The 18,819-nt window shown below is 47.6% G+C and overlaps 1 protein-coding gene across 1 annotated transcript; it reads left to right on the forward strand.

Annotated features, from left to right (window-relative positions):
• Positions 1 to 12,807: 12,807 nt before the first annotated feature.
• EDN2 (endothelin 2) lies at positions 12,808 to 18,054 on the forward strand. Its single transcript, XM_042834625.1, has 5 exons — positions 12,808 to 12,994; positions 13,182 to 13,320; positions 14,367 to 14,486; positions 14,910 to 15,014; positions 15,897 to 18,054. Exons 1-5 carry the CDS (start codon positions 12,931 to 12,933, stop codon positions 16,006 to 16,008), a joined length of 540 nt encoding a protein of 179 aa, XP_042690559.1. The 5' UTR covers positions 12,808 to 12,930; the 3' UTR covers positions 16,009 to 18,054.
• Positions 18,055 to 18,819: the final 765 nt, after the last annotated feature.

The raw sequence follows: 18,819 nt of genomic DNA on the forward strand, positions 1-18,819 counted from the left end.
GTGAGTGCAGCGCTGTGGGTAATCAATTATCTCAGTTGCACATTGTTTTCATTCCTTGCCTATGTGCATTTCCCAGAGAGTCGATTATGTCACTCATTAACCTTCCAGACCTTCTTTATTTTCTTTATGCAAAGAGCTGGCTTTTGTCAGGCCAGCACGTTCATATTTCGGCTGAGCTTCAAGAACAAAGAGTCCCCACTCATTCCTTTCTGCTTAGTCATACCCCAGTCACGTAGAAAGCTATTACCAAAATTGGTACAGAAAGATTGCCAACTGCAGAGCTCCAGCCCAGCTGCGTGTGGTGAGATTTGCATATCAGGGAGCTGGGAGCAGGCTCAGTGCAGGCAGCACTCACCGCAAAAGATGTTTTTGTTCGTTTCTGCGAGAGAATGTTTGTAAAGTCAGAGCCTTTCTCAAAACAATGGAGATAATCCTCCCATCTGGCCTGTCCTCCCAGCAGCTTTTATACTCTCTCAGCACTTGTGTCAAGGCCAAACTAAGCTGGCATCTCAGCGGATTAAAATCCAGTTGTTGGGTGGTTTTTTTTTTGGGTTGACCACGTGGAGGTATTTGCTCCTTGGCAGTTGAGGAATGTGGTGCCATGAAAGCATCCCACGTCTGTTTTCACACCTACGTGCCACAGAGCATCATCTTGGAGTGGTGCTCCAGACCTCCTGCACAACTGCTGATTCGAGCAAAGGTGAAGACAAGGAGCACATACAACAGCAGCAAAGCAGCAGAGCTGCAGGCTGGAAGGTACTCATGTCTGACAGACCAGCAAACACTCTTGCTTCATAATATACGGAGTGAGTTTTCGGTGGAGGTGATTCCTAGGCAGTATTGCTGCAGCAGTCACAGGTGGTCCTCCAGATAAGAGTCAACTCAGCAGCCTATACAGGCTGTGTCCCCTGCCTCTTTTCCTCCAAAATCATGGAGAAATTATTAGTTTCTTTCTGAGTCTGTATTTAAGTCTTCTAGCTTTACCTTACAGCTACATAGACAAAGAAGCCCTTTTTCAAATGGTGCAATCTGAGATTTTTCACAATACCACGCAAATACAGAGAATGGAAGGAACTCTGTTAAGATTTGCAAGCATGCTGATGCATTTCTGAAGCAAGCCAAGCAAGTCAGTATCCCACAAAACACTACTGTACATCAGACTGAGCTCTTTTTTCTGCTTGCAGAAAGCTCTTTTGAGGAGTTGAATGCTCCTGCTTCCACCTAACGATGACTACATCCAGAAAATGGTCAAAAACCACACTGACAAAGGCTATAACAGAATAACATCTCCATTGCTGCAGAAGTCCTGGCTCATGTTCTCACTTCAGTTATTCCCAGCCTTAGATTTGAAGGAATGAGGGGCACCTCCATGCTCCCCTAGAGCTTCTTGCCTTCTCTGCTATGCAGTTGTGCCTTGTGGTGAAGTTTTTCCTGGAGGTTTTCAAGGAATGAGTGGAGGTTGAACTGAGTGTCGTGGTCTAAAGCAGTCACAGGCATAGGTTGATGGTTGGACTGGATGATCTTAATGGTTTTTACAATGCTAATGATTCTATGGCCCCATGATCTTGCCATGACTCAGCCATGGAGGATGCACCTCCAGAAGTGACATTGAGCCAGTTGCAATCCCTTTTGTAACAGCCCACGATACGAAGCACCACGAAACACTGAAGGGCTGGGTGCAACATGCCCTTCTCAGACAAGCCCTTGTGCCTGAGTAGGTTTGTGCCGTAGGGTTGCTTTGCAGAGCTGGGTGGGGTATGCTCCCAGTTGCAGTTTCTCTGCCTGCAGGAATGTGTGCTCTCCATGAACTGTCATCTGAATAGTTATTGTTCAAAGTGCTTAACGTTAACTGAGATTTGTATTACATCATCAGTCTGTAGCACGTGTACCCCTTCCTTAGGTGGCATCTGTCACCATGTGGATAAATAAGATGCCTTCCAGGGCTGCCACGACTCATAACTTTGACACCTCTGTCATTATGCCGTTAACGTAGGGCAGATCATCCTCCCAGTCTTTCTGGGCCTGCTCATCCCCCTGACACAGCTAGACCAAGGCTTTGCTACATCATGTCCAGACAACCATAGCACAATGAGGCATCTGCTGCTGCATGCAATTAGCTGTGCAAAGCAGCCTGCCTTGCTAGCAGTGAATTACAAAGGTTTCAGCCTATAAACATGATTTGAACAACTGCAAAAGCAGGACAGAGGATGTCCAAGCCAGAGCTGTGCCTCCAAAGCAATTAACAACACCTATCTTGGCTCATAACTAGGTAAACTTTAGCAGTAAACTTTAGCAACTAAAGCAGTAAACTAACTTTAGCAGCAGGACCAAGAGTTGCTCCTGATGGAGCCTTTCCCTCTTCCTTTGCCACCTGGAGGCCAGGCCCTCTGGCTCCCCATTTCTTGACTGTCAATCCAGTGTTGATGCTGTGGATACTCTTTTGGTTAGATTCACCTTGTCCAGGTTCTTGGGCTTTTCTGGACTTAGGTCCTTGAAAAAGCTCAGATTCTGGTGCACAATAAAACACATTGCTCCCCCCTGTGCTTGATTTTCCCCTTCCTCTCACAGAGTACAAAGCTTGTGTCAGGAACAACATGTCCTGCACATGCCATTCCTGTGAAGTTGGCTTTGAATTTCAGTACTCTCACCCTCTGGTGGGATTACAAAGAGGAAGGTGTTCCCATCTCTCCCCCAGAAATCTGCTTTTAGGAGTGATGACACCCAATCACCTTCAGTTTGGTGTCCAACCACGCACAGCCCTCTACAAACACCAACTTCTTCCTACGCCTTTCCCTGTGTTTCCTCATACTTCCCTCACAAGACCAACTTCTCCTTAAAGCCCCTGACACTGCAGGTATCACTTTGTCCCCACAATCCACCACTCTCACATTATACCTGACTACACCAGCCTGCTCCTTCAGATAGAGAACGTCTGAAGGGATTTGGAAACAAATGAGTGCTGCTATGTATGGAGCTCTGTATGTGTTATGACTGTTAGCATCCACAGCGATGCTGGATTTCAAATGACTGCTGCTTAGAGACACAGGCAGCCAATTTACGTTCACTTCATTGAAGGCTATTACAGAAAAAGCACATGCACACACACACTCTTCTCTAATGAAAACTACTTTTGTTCCTTCTTGTTTGCTTTCTCTTACACAATAAAAAATCCTTCTGGCTCAAAGCACCTCTGCTCACCGCGTATAGAGAAACACACATTTTGCCAACAACTCTCCTGAAGAGACACCCTGCAGGGATATCCTGTCTACACTTTTCCTATCGTTAAGCAGAGGCTGGAAGCCTGCATTTGGGGAACTATCCAACACCCACCCTGTTTGCCACTTTGCCAACGTTATCAGTGTTTGTCCCTGTGCTGCTATGTGTCCTTCGGTGTATTGCTGAATTCCTTTCCAAAATGTCATAAAATGACGGGGACAATTCTGTTGTTTTAGGAAAGGGGAGAACATTCTGAGTACGGTGGAGAATGTTTATGCCATGGGGATGTGCACGTACCTCGTGTAGGATGTCTGCCGTGCAGCAGCAGAAATATGAGTGTTTAAAGGCACGGGGTGTAGGCAGTTTTGTGTGCACTCCTTTGGAGGAATGTCAGCACCTAGACACCTCAAGCACCCACAGTGTTAGGTGGCAGCTGAGGTTTTAGGTTTCTCAAGGATGCCTACATGCTAGGCTTGAGCACTTAATCCCCTCTGAATTTAGCTCTTTGGACACGAAGAGCTGCTTGTGCACAAGCCCTAGAGAGACTCTTAAACTAGGCGTTCCCCACTTTCTGTTTTGTTGGCAAGACCTGATCCATTAGGCATGTGCAGAGCTTGCCAAACCCACACAAAAGACAGCAGAGACGAGCCCTCAGACATGTGTGTGTACTAGTAGACTCAAAGCCCAGTGGTTACAGCACTTTCAGGAGCTGAGGGAGAGGCCAAGTGTGAATAATCTATTTTATACTGTGGCTATTAAACACAAGAACTCCTGCTAGGAGACAATGAGGCTACCTGGGATGGGCTTTTTCATATCTGTCCTTCTATTTTGTACAACTAATTAGACAGTGGTTAAAGCAGAGGCTTGAAGGCAAGCGTTTGAACAGAGGGCAATGGGATATGGTGAGTGGGGAGGATGTCACCTGCCAATGAGAAAGGCTTGAGCAGTTCTCTTACTGAATTTCTGCAGAGCATTCACAATTAACAGTCCCTCTGGCTGCCTAACTCCCTTCTTTGCATTTCCCACTGATTTAGGCAACTCTCTGCTCATACTGGGTTTTCTCTGAGACCTGATAAACCCTGATACAGCAGCACATTCTAGGTCTTACCATGCTAGCAGAAAAAATGCCTAAAATTTTTGAATCTGTGTTTTTTGATTGCCTTGGGCCCTAGAAAAACTTGTGGCAGAAAAACAACGGGACTTAACTCAGCTTGCCAATACAGCAAATATGCAGTTCTTTATGGTCATTGATTTATATCAAACTTCACAGATTCAGGGGCAGACAGATGAGGATTATTACAGGGAGGGAAATAAAAGGACATGGAAATTTGGGTCTGTGGAGGGCAGAGAGAAGCACACCTGCTTGGTGGCTGAGCCAAACTACAGCGCTGCAGGGAATACTGAGAGGGAATGGCCATGCAGGAGGTGGAGATGCCTCCTCAGGCTACGTCCATTTCGAGGTGGTGGTGTTATGAGCTGCATTGGAGCACTGAGCCTCCATCCTGATCAGGTACAAAAGCAACCTTGGGCATCTTAATGAGCTGGGTGTAGCGTGCTCGTCCATCTCTTGGTGGTTGAGCTCGTCCATCCCTTGGTCATCCATTGGTCCATCCCAACGTGGTCTTGCCAACTGCATTGATGGGAACTGGTGTCTGTGTGTCACCTTTGGCCAAAGAGAGGGATTTCCATAGGAGTTTGCTTCGAAGTTGTTGAGAAGGCTTTGTGTGCCCTTCCAGACAGCATTCCCTCTTCTCCCTGCTCACCAGGACTGAGCTCCCCATCATCAGACCAAACCCCGCTGAGCAGCGGGAGCACACATCTCCATGTGACTGCTGCCAGAGAAAACCACCCCATAACCACAGCAGAGGCTGCTGTTGGGAAACCCTGAGATATAAATAGAAATTTCTCGGGGTTGGGGGGGAGCCAAGTCCTCTCACCTCCTTTGCTGCTCATCTGCCTTGTTTTCTCCCATTATCTCCAGCAAAAATGGAGATGGTTTGTGGCATCCAAGAGCCAACGTGTCAGAGTCAGACATAACTACCGTGCGGCCTTCGGAGCAAAACTGCTGGTTGGCAACACTGCTCCCAGCTCAGCAGCATGGAGCAGAGAGATCAGATCCCTGGGAGTTTGTACAGCAAATAGACAAAACAACCAGCCCATGAAAAAGGACAATATTTCCTTCGTTCTTCCTCACCATTTTCCTATGGAGAAACAGAGATAAAGCAAGTATTAGAACGCCATTATTTTGGCTGAATTACAAACACAGCCAGTGACTGACATACTGTTAAGCATCCTTTACGAATACATCGATTTTGCTGAAACCAACAAATTAACAGCACAACTAACAAATATTATCATCATTACGAGTTTGCAGTATCTCATTTCTACAGTTCTGAAATTGATTATTCTTCCATTCTGCCTGAATGCACCTCTCACAGCGAAATCCTTGTTCAACATGCCACAATTGTTTCTTTCAGGCAAAGCAATTCCAGATTTTTTTGCTCGGAATTAGCGCATTTCTCAGACCTGGGCTAATACTGCTGATGGAAATGCTGTCTTCTATGAAATTCCTCGTTGTTTTACATCATTTTATGTGGGAATCAAGAACTGCAGAGTTCCTACTGAAGCAGAAAATCCGGTTGGAGCCCTCGGCTCTGATCCCTCTGGACTTGCAGCCAGATACCAATAGTTACAGTATAAACCAGCCTTTAAGAACTGAAGTTTCATGGCAAGATGGTTAACCAGTAACTGAAATTATGGCTACATCTGTCCAAGGGCAGAGACATACAGCAAAAAGACACTGCTAGCATAGACTGATCCCTTGCCAAGTTTGTGTTGTGATTCCTCAGCACCTAATTATTCCTACTTTAATTAAAGTTTCTTGTAAAACTTTCGTTGTTTCCTTCCCTAAATGATCTGCTTCTGCAGACTGAAGTCTCTCATCTCCTACCAAAATTGCAAATGGAGCTGGATGGAAATTATGACCTTCTTAGTTTGCTGGATATGTCAGTATTTTTTCAAGCCAAGCATTTCAGATTTCCTTTAAAAACAAGGTGTTGTAAAAAGTTGCAAGCCAGACTGAAATTCTGCATTTTCATGGCAGGGAATATTTCCACTACGATTTTGAGCACTTGAGTGAAGAAAATGAAATAATTTGGGTTGCTTTGAAACAAACTGCAAGACACAGAGCTGAAATGATTTCAGTGAGTGCAACAACTGCCTGATTCAAAAGCTCTGGACTTGATTTCTGCCCCTGCTCATAATAGTGGGGGAAATGCAGAGACTCTCAGTGCTCAGATTCTTCAGAGCTCTCATTGGAAAATGTCTGTAAGATGCCTGTAAGCTCTCCAGGCACCGCCATAGGTTTGTACATGTTTCAGAACAATGGGATTTGTCCTCTAGGTGGCACAAATCAATACATCAATACATCAATACACCATATAAATAATTAATAATTAACCACATGTACAAGCACTGAGGTTTAAAGGGCACATATGTGCATTTTCTCTGTTTTCTTTGATTTTCTTCAAGTTGTACCTACCTTCTGCCTTACCCCCTGCATTTAATTTTGTCTCTGATTGATCTTGGCAATATCAGGAGGAGAAATGCTTACCCCACATACCCTCCAAAAAAAAAAATAAAAAAAATAAAAAAAAAATAAAAGAATATCTTTTTATTCATTCCAACGTGCAAGAAGTAAAAGCTTCTGGCCAAACAGAAACTAGCTGCTTAAGGAGGCCTTCAAGCAGACGTGCCATCAGCTGGTGCAGCCCACCACATACATTGCTGTGTCTGCAATCTGGAACACCTTGGCATTTGCAGAAAGCAGCTGCTGCAGAAGAGGAGAAAGGGATCTGTGCTCCTGTCCGGGTGGTAGGAACCCCTCTGAACTTGTCTCAGCTGGAAAGAGCGACGTTACACAAGCTGTTCTTCTGCACTTGCTGCAAAGGATTGGTATCATCAAGCAGCTAGCGATGGAAGACAGCTCCGAGGTGGTGATTAATTGCATTACACCTATTGTAATTATAAATTCCAGGTCACTCATCGTTCTGAAGGAGTTCAGCCATCAGGGTGGAGTAAACACAGACATCCATGTTAAAGTGTTCCAATGAACACCCAACGTACGAGGAATGTCTCCATGGGTTGTCTAAACACACACTGCACTTTTCTTTTCTTGCCCTTTGGGCAGAGAAAATATGCAATCAGACAGGCACACAGGACAGATTTGTAATTGTCATTCAATTTAACTCCATAAAAAATTTTCTTATGTTCAAACATTCCCCTCTGGCACAATTTTTCCATCCATAGAAAAACAAGGTGAACGTGCTTTTGCTTCCCAGGCTGTGAGGAAGGAATACAATGGGTTCACAGCCTTCAGACTTTTTGAAAGAAGTGAACAGTGCTGAAAAAGATCAGCAAATCTTGATGTGGGAGAACTGCAAGTTTTCAGTAGGGCATCTCCCTGCTGGAGCTGCTGTAGTGGAGGCAGGGCATCATCATCAGCACATTTATTACAACTTCATAGGAACAGTGATAAAAACAGCCTAGATCAGATCTGTGCCCATTTTGGGACCAGCAGGGGATGCTGATGGGGACAAGTCCTACCAGAAGTCTGCTCCCATTGTAGGTGGGAGCCTGATGGAGTAGGAGAGCCATAATCCATGATGTTCAAGTGCTTTCCAAAGCCAATCACAAGTCCCTACATTCACCATATCCTCAGTTTAGCTGGCCCAATTCCAGAATTGGCTCAGACTGGCCCAAGAGGCAATTTCTTCTCTTCTATTTTCATTCTCAGCATTCTGAGTTGCAACGTTTCAGGCTCTCCTTCTGCCTGCCCGCCATCCCATGAAGGTCCACCATTGCCACAACCCCAGTGATATCAGGCTTTCCCTATTCAAACAACTCTTAAGATCTCTAGTTACAGTGGAGAAGCACCTTCCTTCTGGGAAGGATAGAAGCAGCAAACTTCATCTCCTTCCACCGCCTCCCTGAAGGATTTCCGCCCACCTGGTCATATGGGGGCACTGGGCAGCAGAACATCTCAAGCAGTTTCCAATGGCAGACCCAAAGCCTGAGGCCAGGCTGCCCCTCTCTATGTATCTGAGGGTCTCTGGAATCTCCTAGGTTGGGGAAAACACACCAAGATTGGGACTGGGGTAAACAACCCCTCATGCTATATTTGGGTGCTGATAATGCAAACCACAGACAAACATAGAACAAGGACAAATCTGTTGTCAGTAAACCATGCAGGCACTCAGATCTGAATGCTTCTTTTTGGTTTAGACTCATTAATGTCCATTTTGCTGTTGAATGAGTAATCCCATCTCAACTCAAACAGGCAGTTCTACCCCTCCCTTCTACTAACACCAATGTTCATACAAAAAAAAACCAAAAAAAACACAGAAAGTAACAGCCTGGAGTTGGTGTGCTGCACACAGAGTATAACCAGGTGCTTGCAGAGCAAATTTTGGAAAGGTAGGAGCTGCTTGGATTTTGAGTAACAGCCCAATAATGTTCCAATGCTGTCATCACCTGGGAGGATGGATTAGCAACCCCGGTTACGTAATGAGTCCAGCCTTTATCCAAAAAAAGAGGCCAGGGGAGTTCCAGATCTGCTTCAGAAAAAGGAGGATCCCCCTAAATATCAAGGTCTCAACCACTGATGTTACCCATATTGGAAGGCCGAATGAGTGACTTCCAAAATGTCCACGTTCCCAAATGTGCAGGTCCCAAATGTTGAGATTCAAAAAATGAAGCCACCAAATACGGGAGTCCTGGAGGAATGGGGTCCCCCAAATGCTGGGGTCTCATGTGATGGAAATAACAAATATTGAGGGTTTGCCAATACTGAAGCACCAAGGTGCTTCAGGTACACTTCAGGTCACTCTCCATGGGTTTGAAGCCAAAATAAAAATGTGAGGTTAGGATTTGAAGGATGCTGTAGCATTGCTCATACAATTTGGTAGCATTCCACGGGCTGAAACTCTCCAAACCACAATGTTTGGGCAGGATGGTGTCTCCTAAGCTCCCTGCCATTCTCAGCACTTCTGAAACCATAAAGACAAAGCTCTGTACTGATGCTGTGTAGGCTGAAAGCGCTGGACAGCAAATGATGCTTCTGCCCTAAAGGAATCCAGACCTCCTTGTGCACCTTTCCTAATGGGGTAAAGCACTGCTTAGGCAGCAAGAGCTGCTCTGCTGGAATTTCTTGCAGTCAGCAGAAAGCCGTGATTTATAACAGCTGATGGGGAGGAGGAGACATGGTTCTCCCAAAGGAAACCCCATTTGACAATGTCTCCTTCCTATACTTCCTAACAGGACTCAGTGGGGGATGACCAACGGTGGAAAAATGTCACTAATGTACCAAGAAAAGAATTATGATTATTTGCTGGGCTTCCATCCACTGTGGGGAATTCTGGCTCGTGACATCACCCCATTGTTCCCGCCGGTGCCAAAAACACGCTGGGATCCCATCTCCTCAATGGTTAAAGAGCTTTCCTGTTTGCTCATTCCTGGTTTCCAAACAGTGTTTCATCAATGCTGCACGGGACGTCTCTTTTCTTGAGCTGCAATGTCCCTTTCGTCATGTCTGCCTGGAATTCTTTACAGCAGAGTGAACAATGTATTCCTACAGTCAGAAACAAAAGGGAAAAAATAACTGCAGGAGGCAAAGCCCATCTTTGGCATCCAGGACCCCGTGTACGCCTTTGTTCCTTCTTTGGAAGCCTTGTTTGTGCAACACGGACCCGTCCCTCTGCTGGAGCCCGTTGTTTTTCTTAGAGATTTCAGTGTGGTGATAATGCCAGCAGTGCTGGCTGCAGGAAGCAGTGTCCCCTGCTCCTTATCAGGGGAACAGCAGGAGCAGTGCAGCGTTTCTGCGGCCAGGAGGTCGCTGCTCTCGGTCCAAGCAGAACCTCTCAGTGCAAAGGGGAATTGAACACTCAAGCTAAAATGAATAGCTGCTATTGGAACAGCGATGGTTGCAAGCCCAAGCAATAACATGCAGGGATGCTCGATGCTGAAACAGCTGTTTCACCATATCTGAAAGTTCTTCTTTGCAAGCCTACAGGCAAATTGCTCCATAAGAAACCATTGGTTTTTAACACAGAAATTTTGCAGCCCTGGGCAAAGCTCTGGGAGCTCTGTTCCAAACAGTCCTGGTCAATGTAGTCCCAGTCCCACCTCCCTTCCACAGTGTTACCACACCCCTGCCACAGGTGGAGACCTTTACCCACAGCCCCACATCCTCTCAGACCTTTGAAGCACTGGTGCCAAACATCCCCACATATGCTGGTCAGGTTTGTGCCTGCTCAACGCAGCAGGGTATTTCCTGGAGGAAAAAAAAATGAGTTCAAACTCCATTCAACAGGCATATATGAACAAGAGGGTGTAACATTTGCTCCATTTTCTCCAACAGTGTAAATCACTCTTGGGATTGATGAGAATCGAACAAAACAAATGAGATCTTGGATGAAAGGCCTGGTTTGTAAAGATATTTTTGCAGCTGGTGTTAAAGGTAGATACCCAACAGATAACCCAGCACTTGTCTTCTTCTAGCAACAACTACAAGACCTTAACAGATATTTACATGTTGCTTCAGGTGCTTTTTGGAAGTGTCAGCTAATTGAGAGAGCTGCGGCCACAAAAGGAGCCTGGGAAGGGAAACAGCTTGAACGCAGATCTCCAAACCCTCAGGTTAACTTGAGACTGTTCACCCTTCCCAGAGGCATGGGAGACCTTCACACAACTCACTTCTCTCCCTGGTCCTTTCAGTAAATGTACCCTTGAAAGTCAAAGAACTGCCTAAATGGCAGCAGCACCCTTTCTAAGAAAGTGCCCCTTCAAGAACAAATGATGTCATTCACTCCCCAGCCTTTCCTCTGTGTGCACAACGGCTGCGTTACCTTCCCCACGTCGAAAATATCTCCTTTCATCCCGCAGTGACCAGAATGGGGATGGTAGAAATTGGAGCCACGAGAGTTCAATTATATCACTGGATTGGCATCTGGGATGACATGCAGTATCTCAGCTCAGACATAAGTCTGCAACTTGGCAAAGCTGGAGCATGGGCTGTAACAGGTAATGCTGCTATTGTATTTCCCTATTGTCTTCAGAATGATTGCTGCATTGGTACAGAGGTCAAAAACTTCCCTCCTGCTTCTGCTTGTTTGCTGCTCGCACAGAAGCGTTATTTTATCAATGACAACACTGTTTTCTTCTTATTTTTTTAAAACAGTTTTCACTATCTCTGATTTTCTCTGCTTAGCATTTCCTCTACATATTGTAGCTGCAACCCCAGCTGTATTTTTCATCCTCCCCATCCTCCTGTCCCCTCTCTTCATTCCCACTCAGTAAACAGAGCTTTCTGCATTACCTGTGCTCTCACACGTGCCATCACAACCAAAGCAGTTTGGTGAACAGAGAAACAATTTCCCCAGGTCCTATTATTTCAGTCTCACCATGGGATTCCCCCTGCACCCAATGACTGCATGAACACAGAGCGGGACTCACCCTGCTGCTTGGTCAGTGTGGATGATTGCAGGAATGCAATCCCAACCCATTTTCCTTCCATGAGATGCAGCCAGCAGAATTCATCACTCAGATAAAATCAGTTCTCCTCACTCCGGCCCATTGCATTTTTCTTGTTTCTCTTCCCACTCCTCCGCTGTGCTCCACACTTTGCATAGGACCTCACACCGAATCACATTAACACACGCCACCTCGCATCCTTTCCCCATAATAAATCCTTTCCCGCACAATAAAAACACTGTAAAACAGCTCGTCATAAACAGATGAGAACACACTCCCTTTCCTAAGGAGCCTTGAGAAAGTCAAGTGCAGGAGCAGTTTGTGTCCGTGTTTTTTTGCCTCTTGACCTGTTTTTGCAGGTCCCAATCCCACGCCATTCCCAAGGGCTGTGCTGAGCCAAGAGCTGCTTCTGGCCCACGCGATGCCCCCCGGGGGTTCCTCCGAGGGCAGTTTCCCAGTTGTTTATTATTCTTTTGGGGGGCTAGTTTAATCTCTTGTGCCTGAAGGGCTGCGGCAGGCTGGGGTCAGTCTACGGGGAAGCTGCGGGGCCCGCGGGCAGCCCCATTGCGTGGGATGGGAGGGCAGTACGGGGCCGTTCTGCGGGCACCGCTCCCGCTCCATCTGCCGGCAGCGCCTGCAAACTGCTTCTGCCTCCACCTGCAGCACGCGTGGGATCCATCCCAACTCGGGATTCATCCCCACCAATCCCCACGGGAAACCAACCCAGTTGCACACACGCACAGCAGCGTGCCTCGCTGCCCCACGCTCCGAGCATCCCTGGCGGGGGAATTTCTCCCCGCACATCCCCGTGCGGGAATGGAACCACACGCGTGTTTGAAGCTTGAGGCCGGAGCCGAGCTGCAGGACGGTGCCTCCCCGCAGTGGGGCGGACCCACGGGATGCCGCCTCCTTCTCCCCCTTCCCCTCCACGCGTGCCCGAGTCCCGATGTTTCCCCTGCGGGGCTCCACGTTGCTGGGCGGAGCGTGGCCGTGACGCGGCGGAGCGGGGCTATAAAGCACCTGCCAGGGGCCCGCTGCCTCCAGATCATCGCTGCGGCTCCGGCTGAAACGGTGCACGGAGAAGAGAGGAAGGGGGGAAAAAAAAAAATAGAAGGGGGAAAAAGAATCACAGAAAAAAAAAAAGGCAAACTCCCAAATCGAAACCTTCCAGCTCTCTCCGCGGCCATGCCCAGCCATCCTGCCGGTGCTGCGCTGCTGGCGCTCGCCCTCTGCGTCCTCCTGGAAGACGGTGAGCCCCGGGACTTTAGGGGTCCCGGATGCAGCAGGGGGTTGGGAGCGGGGGGCACTGCGGGGCAGTTTCTGCCGGGTTGTGCCAGGCTGCACCTCTGTGCTCTGGAATCACCGCAGCGCCCGCCGGAATGTGCGCCGGTGCTCCGAATCCAACCTGCAACTCATCCCTTCTCCTTCTGCTGCAGGTATGGGGCAGCCTCCCCTGCAGTCCCACCTCGGCGCGGCCGCGCACCTGAGAGCCAAGCGGTGCTCCTGCAACAGCTGGCTGGATAAGGAGTGCATCTACTTCTGTCACCTGGATATCATCTGGGTCAACACACCTGGGTGAGCGTGGGTTTTTTTTGGGGTGGTTCTGTGGGTTTGTCTTTGCCTTCCTTATCCAGGATGGGGGGCAGTTAGATGGAGGTGAGAAAGGAGGTTCACGCAGCACCTGCACCACAGGGCACTGAGAGTTCAGACCTTTGCAGCTGCTAGAATACAGGCTGTGCTATGCTCGGGGGTTCCAGTATAACCCAAGGGGAGTGGGATGAAAGCTTAGGGTGCTGCCTCCCCACCATTTATCTTTATTTGAGATTTGTACCTCTGCAAGACAAAAGCAATAGCAAGATGTTATAGCTGCAAGCCAGATAAGTTACATTACCCTCTTGCAAACTGTAACTGCCTGCTGGCTGCCAGCATTGTTAATGAGACAGTGGTGGGTTGGCACTAACGTCCCGTGGCTGCCAAGTCCTGCCCTCAAGAATGCTAAAGCAGCTCTCCGTGCAGTTTCAGACCAATGGCCATCGCTCTGTAGCAAAACACATGTACTCAGGTGTGGTTAAAATCATGCTCACTAACGTGCAATTACAACTCGCTGCTTGCTCGGAGCATAGTTTCAATCACTGCCAATCCTAAACCCTCTGGGAGGAGAGATTGTGATCAGAGATGGAGCAGGAATGTGCACACGCTAAGAGCTGGGGAAGCATGCTGTGATCAGGAGGACCTGTTATGGCCCTGAGATGTCTTCATCTGTACTATGTCCCATGCATTACAATGGCTGCGATTTGTACTATGTCCTATAGCATTGCACATTCCATGTGCTGGTGGCTGGTGAGCCCAGCCCGTGCAGCAGCCCTTGCATGGGTGCAAGGAGAGAAAATGCGACTGGGAGGGCTGGCATGGCCATCTCCCTGGGAGGGGCAGAGTAAACAGTAGGTGGGAGAGGAGCTGGAGTTTAAAGGCTTGGAATTATCGGTGGCCTTTTCACCTTATGTCTATAGATGAGTCTTTTATTATCATGGCACTGGCTTGGCTGCCTCCCAAGGCTGTGTTATAAACCTGCTGGCTGATAACAAGCGAGCAGCAGCGCTGATTTCTCCTCTTTCCAACAGGCAAACTGCTCCCTATGGCCTGGGCAGCCCGCCACGACGGCGCAAGAGGTCGCCTGGCAGGTGCAAGTGCTCGCGCTCCGGAGACAGCATCTGTGCCAGCTTCTGCCAGGAGGAGCCCAGGTGAGCTGGAGTGGCTGGGGATGCTCCCCTGAGTGCTTCAGGGAGAGGGGAGTGGAGGCTGTAGGGTTGCTTTGGGGTGCTGGCATCTCCCGCGTGCTGGGAGCTTATGTAGGGCACTCTGTTGTCTCACTTTAGCCAGAGGTATAGAGGACTGTGTGCATTGTGGGGAGATCAAGGGCGAAGTTATTGTACAGATGTCATTAGTCTTATCAAAGCAATAGTCAAAACCTCCCGTCATTAAATTGACTATGAATTGAGTGAGGCAAGAGGACAGCTGTAGAAGTGAGGCTTAGATAACTCACAAACAGCTACAATTAACCCTTTGAATCGTGCACTGAACTTAGTCTGCCCCCAGTGATGTTAGAGCAGCGTTCCCCTGGTGCCTGCATGCAGGTGGCTCATGCACCTCTCCTTGCTCATCAGGTACCTCCAGAGCCTGAGGCTCCCAATGAGCTCTGGAGCATCGTCAAAGGCTCCACAGAGCGGTGATGTGAAGCCTTTCCAGCACAACCTGTTGAGAGCCCTCAGGTGAGTGTGCCACTGAAACCCACTCTGAACTTGGGGTTGGACTTGATGATCTCCAGAGGCCCCTTCCAACCTCTATGATTTTGTGATTTGATGTGAACTTCCCTTGTAAGCAATTTAAAAATTTGGGGTTGTGACCTCAGTAGTTGCTGCTTATGTTGCTGGCTTCCCCCCTTTTAATAACTCAACTGAGAAATTTCTGCTGTGTTGAACTGAAAGCTAACAGCTGAGGGAACCAGGGGTTTTCCAGCACTAAAGCAACATTACATAATGTAATTTTTAGTGGGGAAGTTCCTCTGATATGGAATGGGCAAAAGGGTGATGTGTAAGAAGGAAGGAGATGTCATCCCATAGGAAAAGGATAGGCTGGGGGGCAGCTTGGATTAAAAGAGATATCTCTTCTGACATCCCATCACTGAACAGTGCTGGAAGAGCTTCCAGAAATCTAAATAAGCCAAAAGGTGCCTGCAAATTGAGAAAGAATTGGTCAATTAGTGGCAGTTATATCAGATCCAAGGGGAAGAATTTCTGAAAGACAGATATGGGGAAGCATCAGTTGTATCATCCCGAACAGGTGGATCGGTGCTGCAACTTATTACAGCTGCAGCTAGGGGTTTCTACTCTTCCATCCCTTCTTCTGCCTCGAAAAAGAAAACTACAACAAAACAAAACCAAAACACAAACCCAAAAGCCAACGACCAAACCCAAGACACCAAAAATAACACTAATAACAAACAGCCCGATAACAAAACACGACCCGAAGTGGTGACTGGTTGGTAAATGGCATAACATAAGCTATTGCCAGTAGGCAAATGATGTAGTATAGGCTATTGCTGAGTAGGAAAATGGATTGGTGAGTGAACATTTTGTGTCTCTTGGTTGCAGGGACCTTGCTGTCTCCCGCCTGCAGTTTGGCAAGCAGCAGCACCGTGCTCAGCGGAGTGCTCCACCGGCAGTTTTGCCTTGGAAGAAGAACATTTGGAAGAAGAAGAGATAAGAAGCAGGCGCAAACCAAGTTTGCCAGAAGAATCTGGAGTTCCGTGGGTGCCGCTAACTCCGCTGTCGGTAGTTAGAGCTGAAGGAAAGGCCATGAGTGGAGGGGGGAAGAAGTGGAAGTCTCCATGCTCCCATTGCGTGAACGAGTACTGCATGCACTCCAGAGACTGTTATAAAGGGAAATCAGTGTCTCTCTATACAGTCATAGACGTGTCGTGGAGCTGAATTGTGCCTTTTTGGATCAGGCAAGGGTCTTGCTGGTAGAGCACTTGCTACACTCTGCACTGGAGCCCAAGGCAGACACTCAGCTGCTGTAGGTGGTTGAATCACCAACAAAACCCAAACAGCCACGTGCCGTCCAGACACGGCAGCATCGAGTGCCTGCATCACTGGCTTGGCATGCTCTGCCCTCGGACCACGTCTGAGCATGGGTCCGCTCGGCCCTCTCTGACGTGGTCTGGCTGCTGTAGATGGGGATAAGCTGCTTCTGGGCCCAGTGTTGCACTTTTTTCACTTATTGGTGCGATGTGCATATGAATGAGACTCCTGTGGTCAAACAGCTCCCAGTATATATATATATATATATATATATATATAAAAGTGTATTATCTTAAAGCCCGAGAGCCATCTGAATGGTCAGTGGCATTCTTTGGCTGAGAAAATCACGGGAGGGCCTTCTGGGTCTTGTTTAGGTGGATGATAGCTCTCTTCAAACCCAAGTGTGGCTCCTGCCACCATGCAGAGCAGAGCAGGGTGGGATGCTCATGTGCAGCTGTATCTCTGCAGCAGTTTCTGGCCCTGCCAGGCTGTTGCAGCCCCATGCATGGAGCCCCACGCATGAAGCCCCATGGAGCCTGGGGAGGGTCTGAGCAGAGCCAAGCTGGTGATCTGGATGGGGTCCGTGCTGGGAACCTGGCTTGTTCCCAGGGAAACACTCCCATAGGGGTAGGGTTCCTCAGCTCTTCACCCCATACCCCAGCTTGCTCTCAGCTTTGCCTGAGATGAAGGGTTAGGGGCAGAGAAGATGGGTGGTGGGAGAATGATGCGCAAAGGCTTGCTTGCTGCTTCACTTAGATCAGATTTCTGAGTCGGACCCTATGTAATAAATGAGCAGTGTGTGGATAGCACATCACTATAAGAGTAACCAGAATAGAGAATGAGTCAGGGGCAGCCAGGTGGGATTAATGTGCAGAAAAGGATCAGCAGGAAGAGAGCACAGCACTGTCTGCACAGCTTTAGGAGAAGGGGTTGGACTTAAACCCACACAAATGATGGATGCTTCACCAGAGGCTGCACGGTGCTGCTGGCTCAGAGGAGGGAAGGAATAATTTGGGGAAGCACACAGAGCCCAGGAGCTGGAAACCCATCTTGTAGGCAAACAGTCTCAAGGATCTGGGGCTGCATTGCAGATGCACTTTTGCTTGCTTGGGCAGATTGAACTTCTGTTATAAATTGTGGCTGTTGTCTGGTCAGTGCAGGTAAATAGCTGCTGTCGGGTCCCCCTTGCTGCCCGGTCCAGCATTACACATGAGCATTGAAAAAGATTGCTTGAGATTGGTGGTGGACCAAAACCTGTGTCTGCCTCAAGTGTAGTCCCATCGGACATACAAAATACTTCCTTGATTTTGCTTTAAGCCTTAGAGCAAAGGTGAGACTGATTGATTGTATTGTCAATGAAACAACCGACCGATCATTTTGGTCCCCAAAGCTGCAGGAAATTTTTTTTTTTCTATTTGACCTTCTGAAGGTTTGAGTCATTTGGGGGGGAAAAAAAAAATAATTAAAAATAAATAAATCCTGAAAGGGTTTGTTCCAAAGGAAACTTTGCACATGGTTTAATGTGAGCCTCGTAATTTAAAATAAAACTACTGCTGTAAAATACTATGTATATCTCCTCATGTGTGTGATGTCCCATCTTCAGCGTGACCGACTCACACATGCTGTATGTAGCGTTCTGACATCTGTATATTTATTTAAATCTACTGGTTTTTTTTAGATGGCAATTTGCAAAAGGATCTAATTTGTAATAAATAATGGCAAAAGTCGATACCCTTTCTTTCCTCCCTTATTTGGTTGGGGTGGAGATGGTGGAAAAGAGCAAGAAGGCAGTGGGACAAAAGAAGGCAGTGAATGGGACAACAGAGCTGGGTAGGGATGGGGATGCCGTGCTGAGCACAGCTTGAATCCCTGCTCTGTGTGTCTGTTAATGTTCTCTGATGGATGAGCACTTTGTTGCAGATCATCTCAGCAGGTCCGGCTGCGGCTGTTAGCACTGCAGGGACAAAGCAATCCCACCTCTCTGCAGCCCCATTGACTTTGAGATCTCAGTTTGGGGTTTGTTTTATTTTTCCCTCAATCCTTTGTTATTTCAGTTCTTTTTTTTTTTTTTTTTTTTAATGGTTAAAAGGCCCTGATCCCATTAAAGCTGTGCCTGAAGACCACGTCATAGATTGCTCTGGTGTAGTTAACTCAGTGAATTTCATGGTGCAGCTGTGAGAAGGAAATAAAGAAACATTATCATAACAGCCAGCAGTGTGCTTGCTGCACACCCAGCAGCTCTAAGTTCGCTGTGGGTTTCTATGCCTTTCTGGGATTGAAAGTTTGGAGAGCAACAGCCCTGCCCTTTCCTACTGCCCAAATGCCTTGGCTGAGCTACAGCCAAAACTCAACCCTCCGACCTGGTGTTAGAATGTGCAAAAATCAGATTCCTTCGGATTTTTTTTTTATGATTTTATGACAAAAAGGTGTCCAGCAACGGGTCTCAGTTCCCTATGTATAAAATCTAAGGCGTGTGTTTGGAGTAATTTCCAGA

The sequence above is a fragment of the Centrocercus urophasianus genome, unplaced genomic scaffold, assembly GCF_019232065.1.
Source record: "Centrocercus urophasianus isolate 14NV4802_14NV808 unplaced genomic scaffold, USGS_Curo_1.0 seq_48, whole genome shotgun sequence".
Taxonomy (NCBI): Eukaryota; Metazoa; Chordata; class Aves; order Galliformes; family Phasianidae; genus Centrocercus; species Centrocercus urophasianus.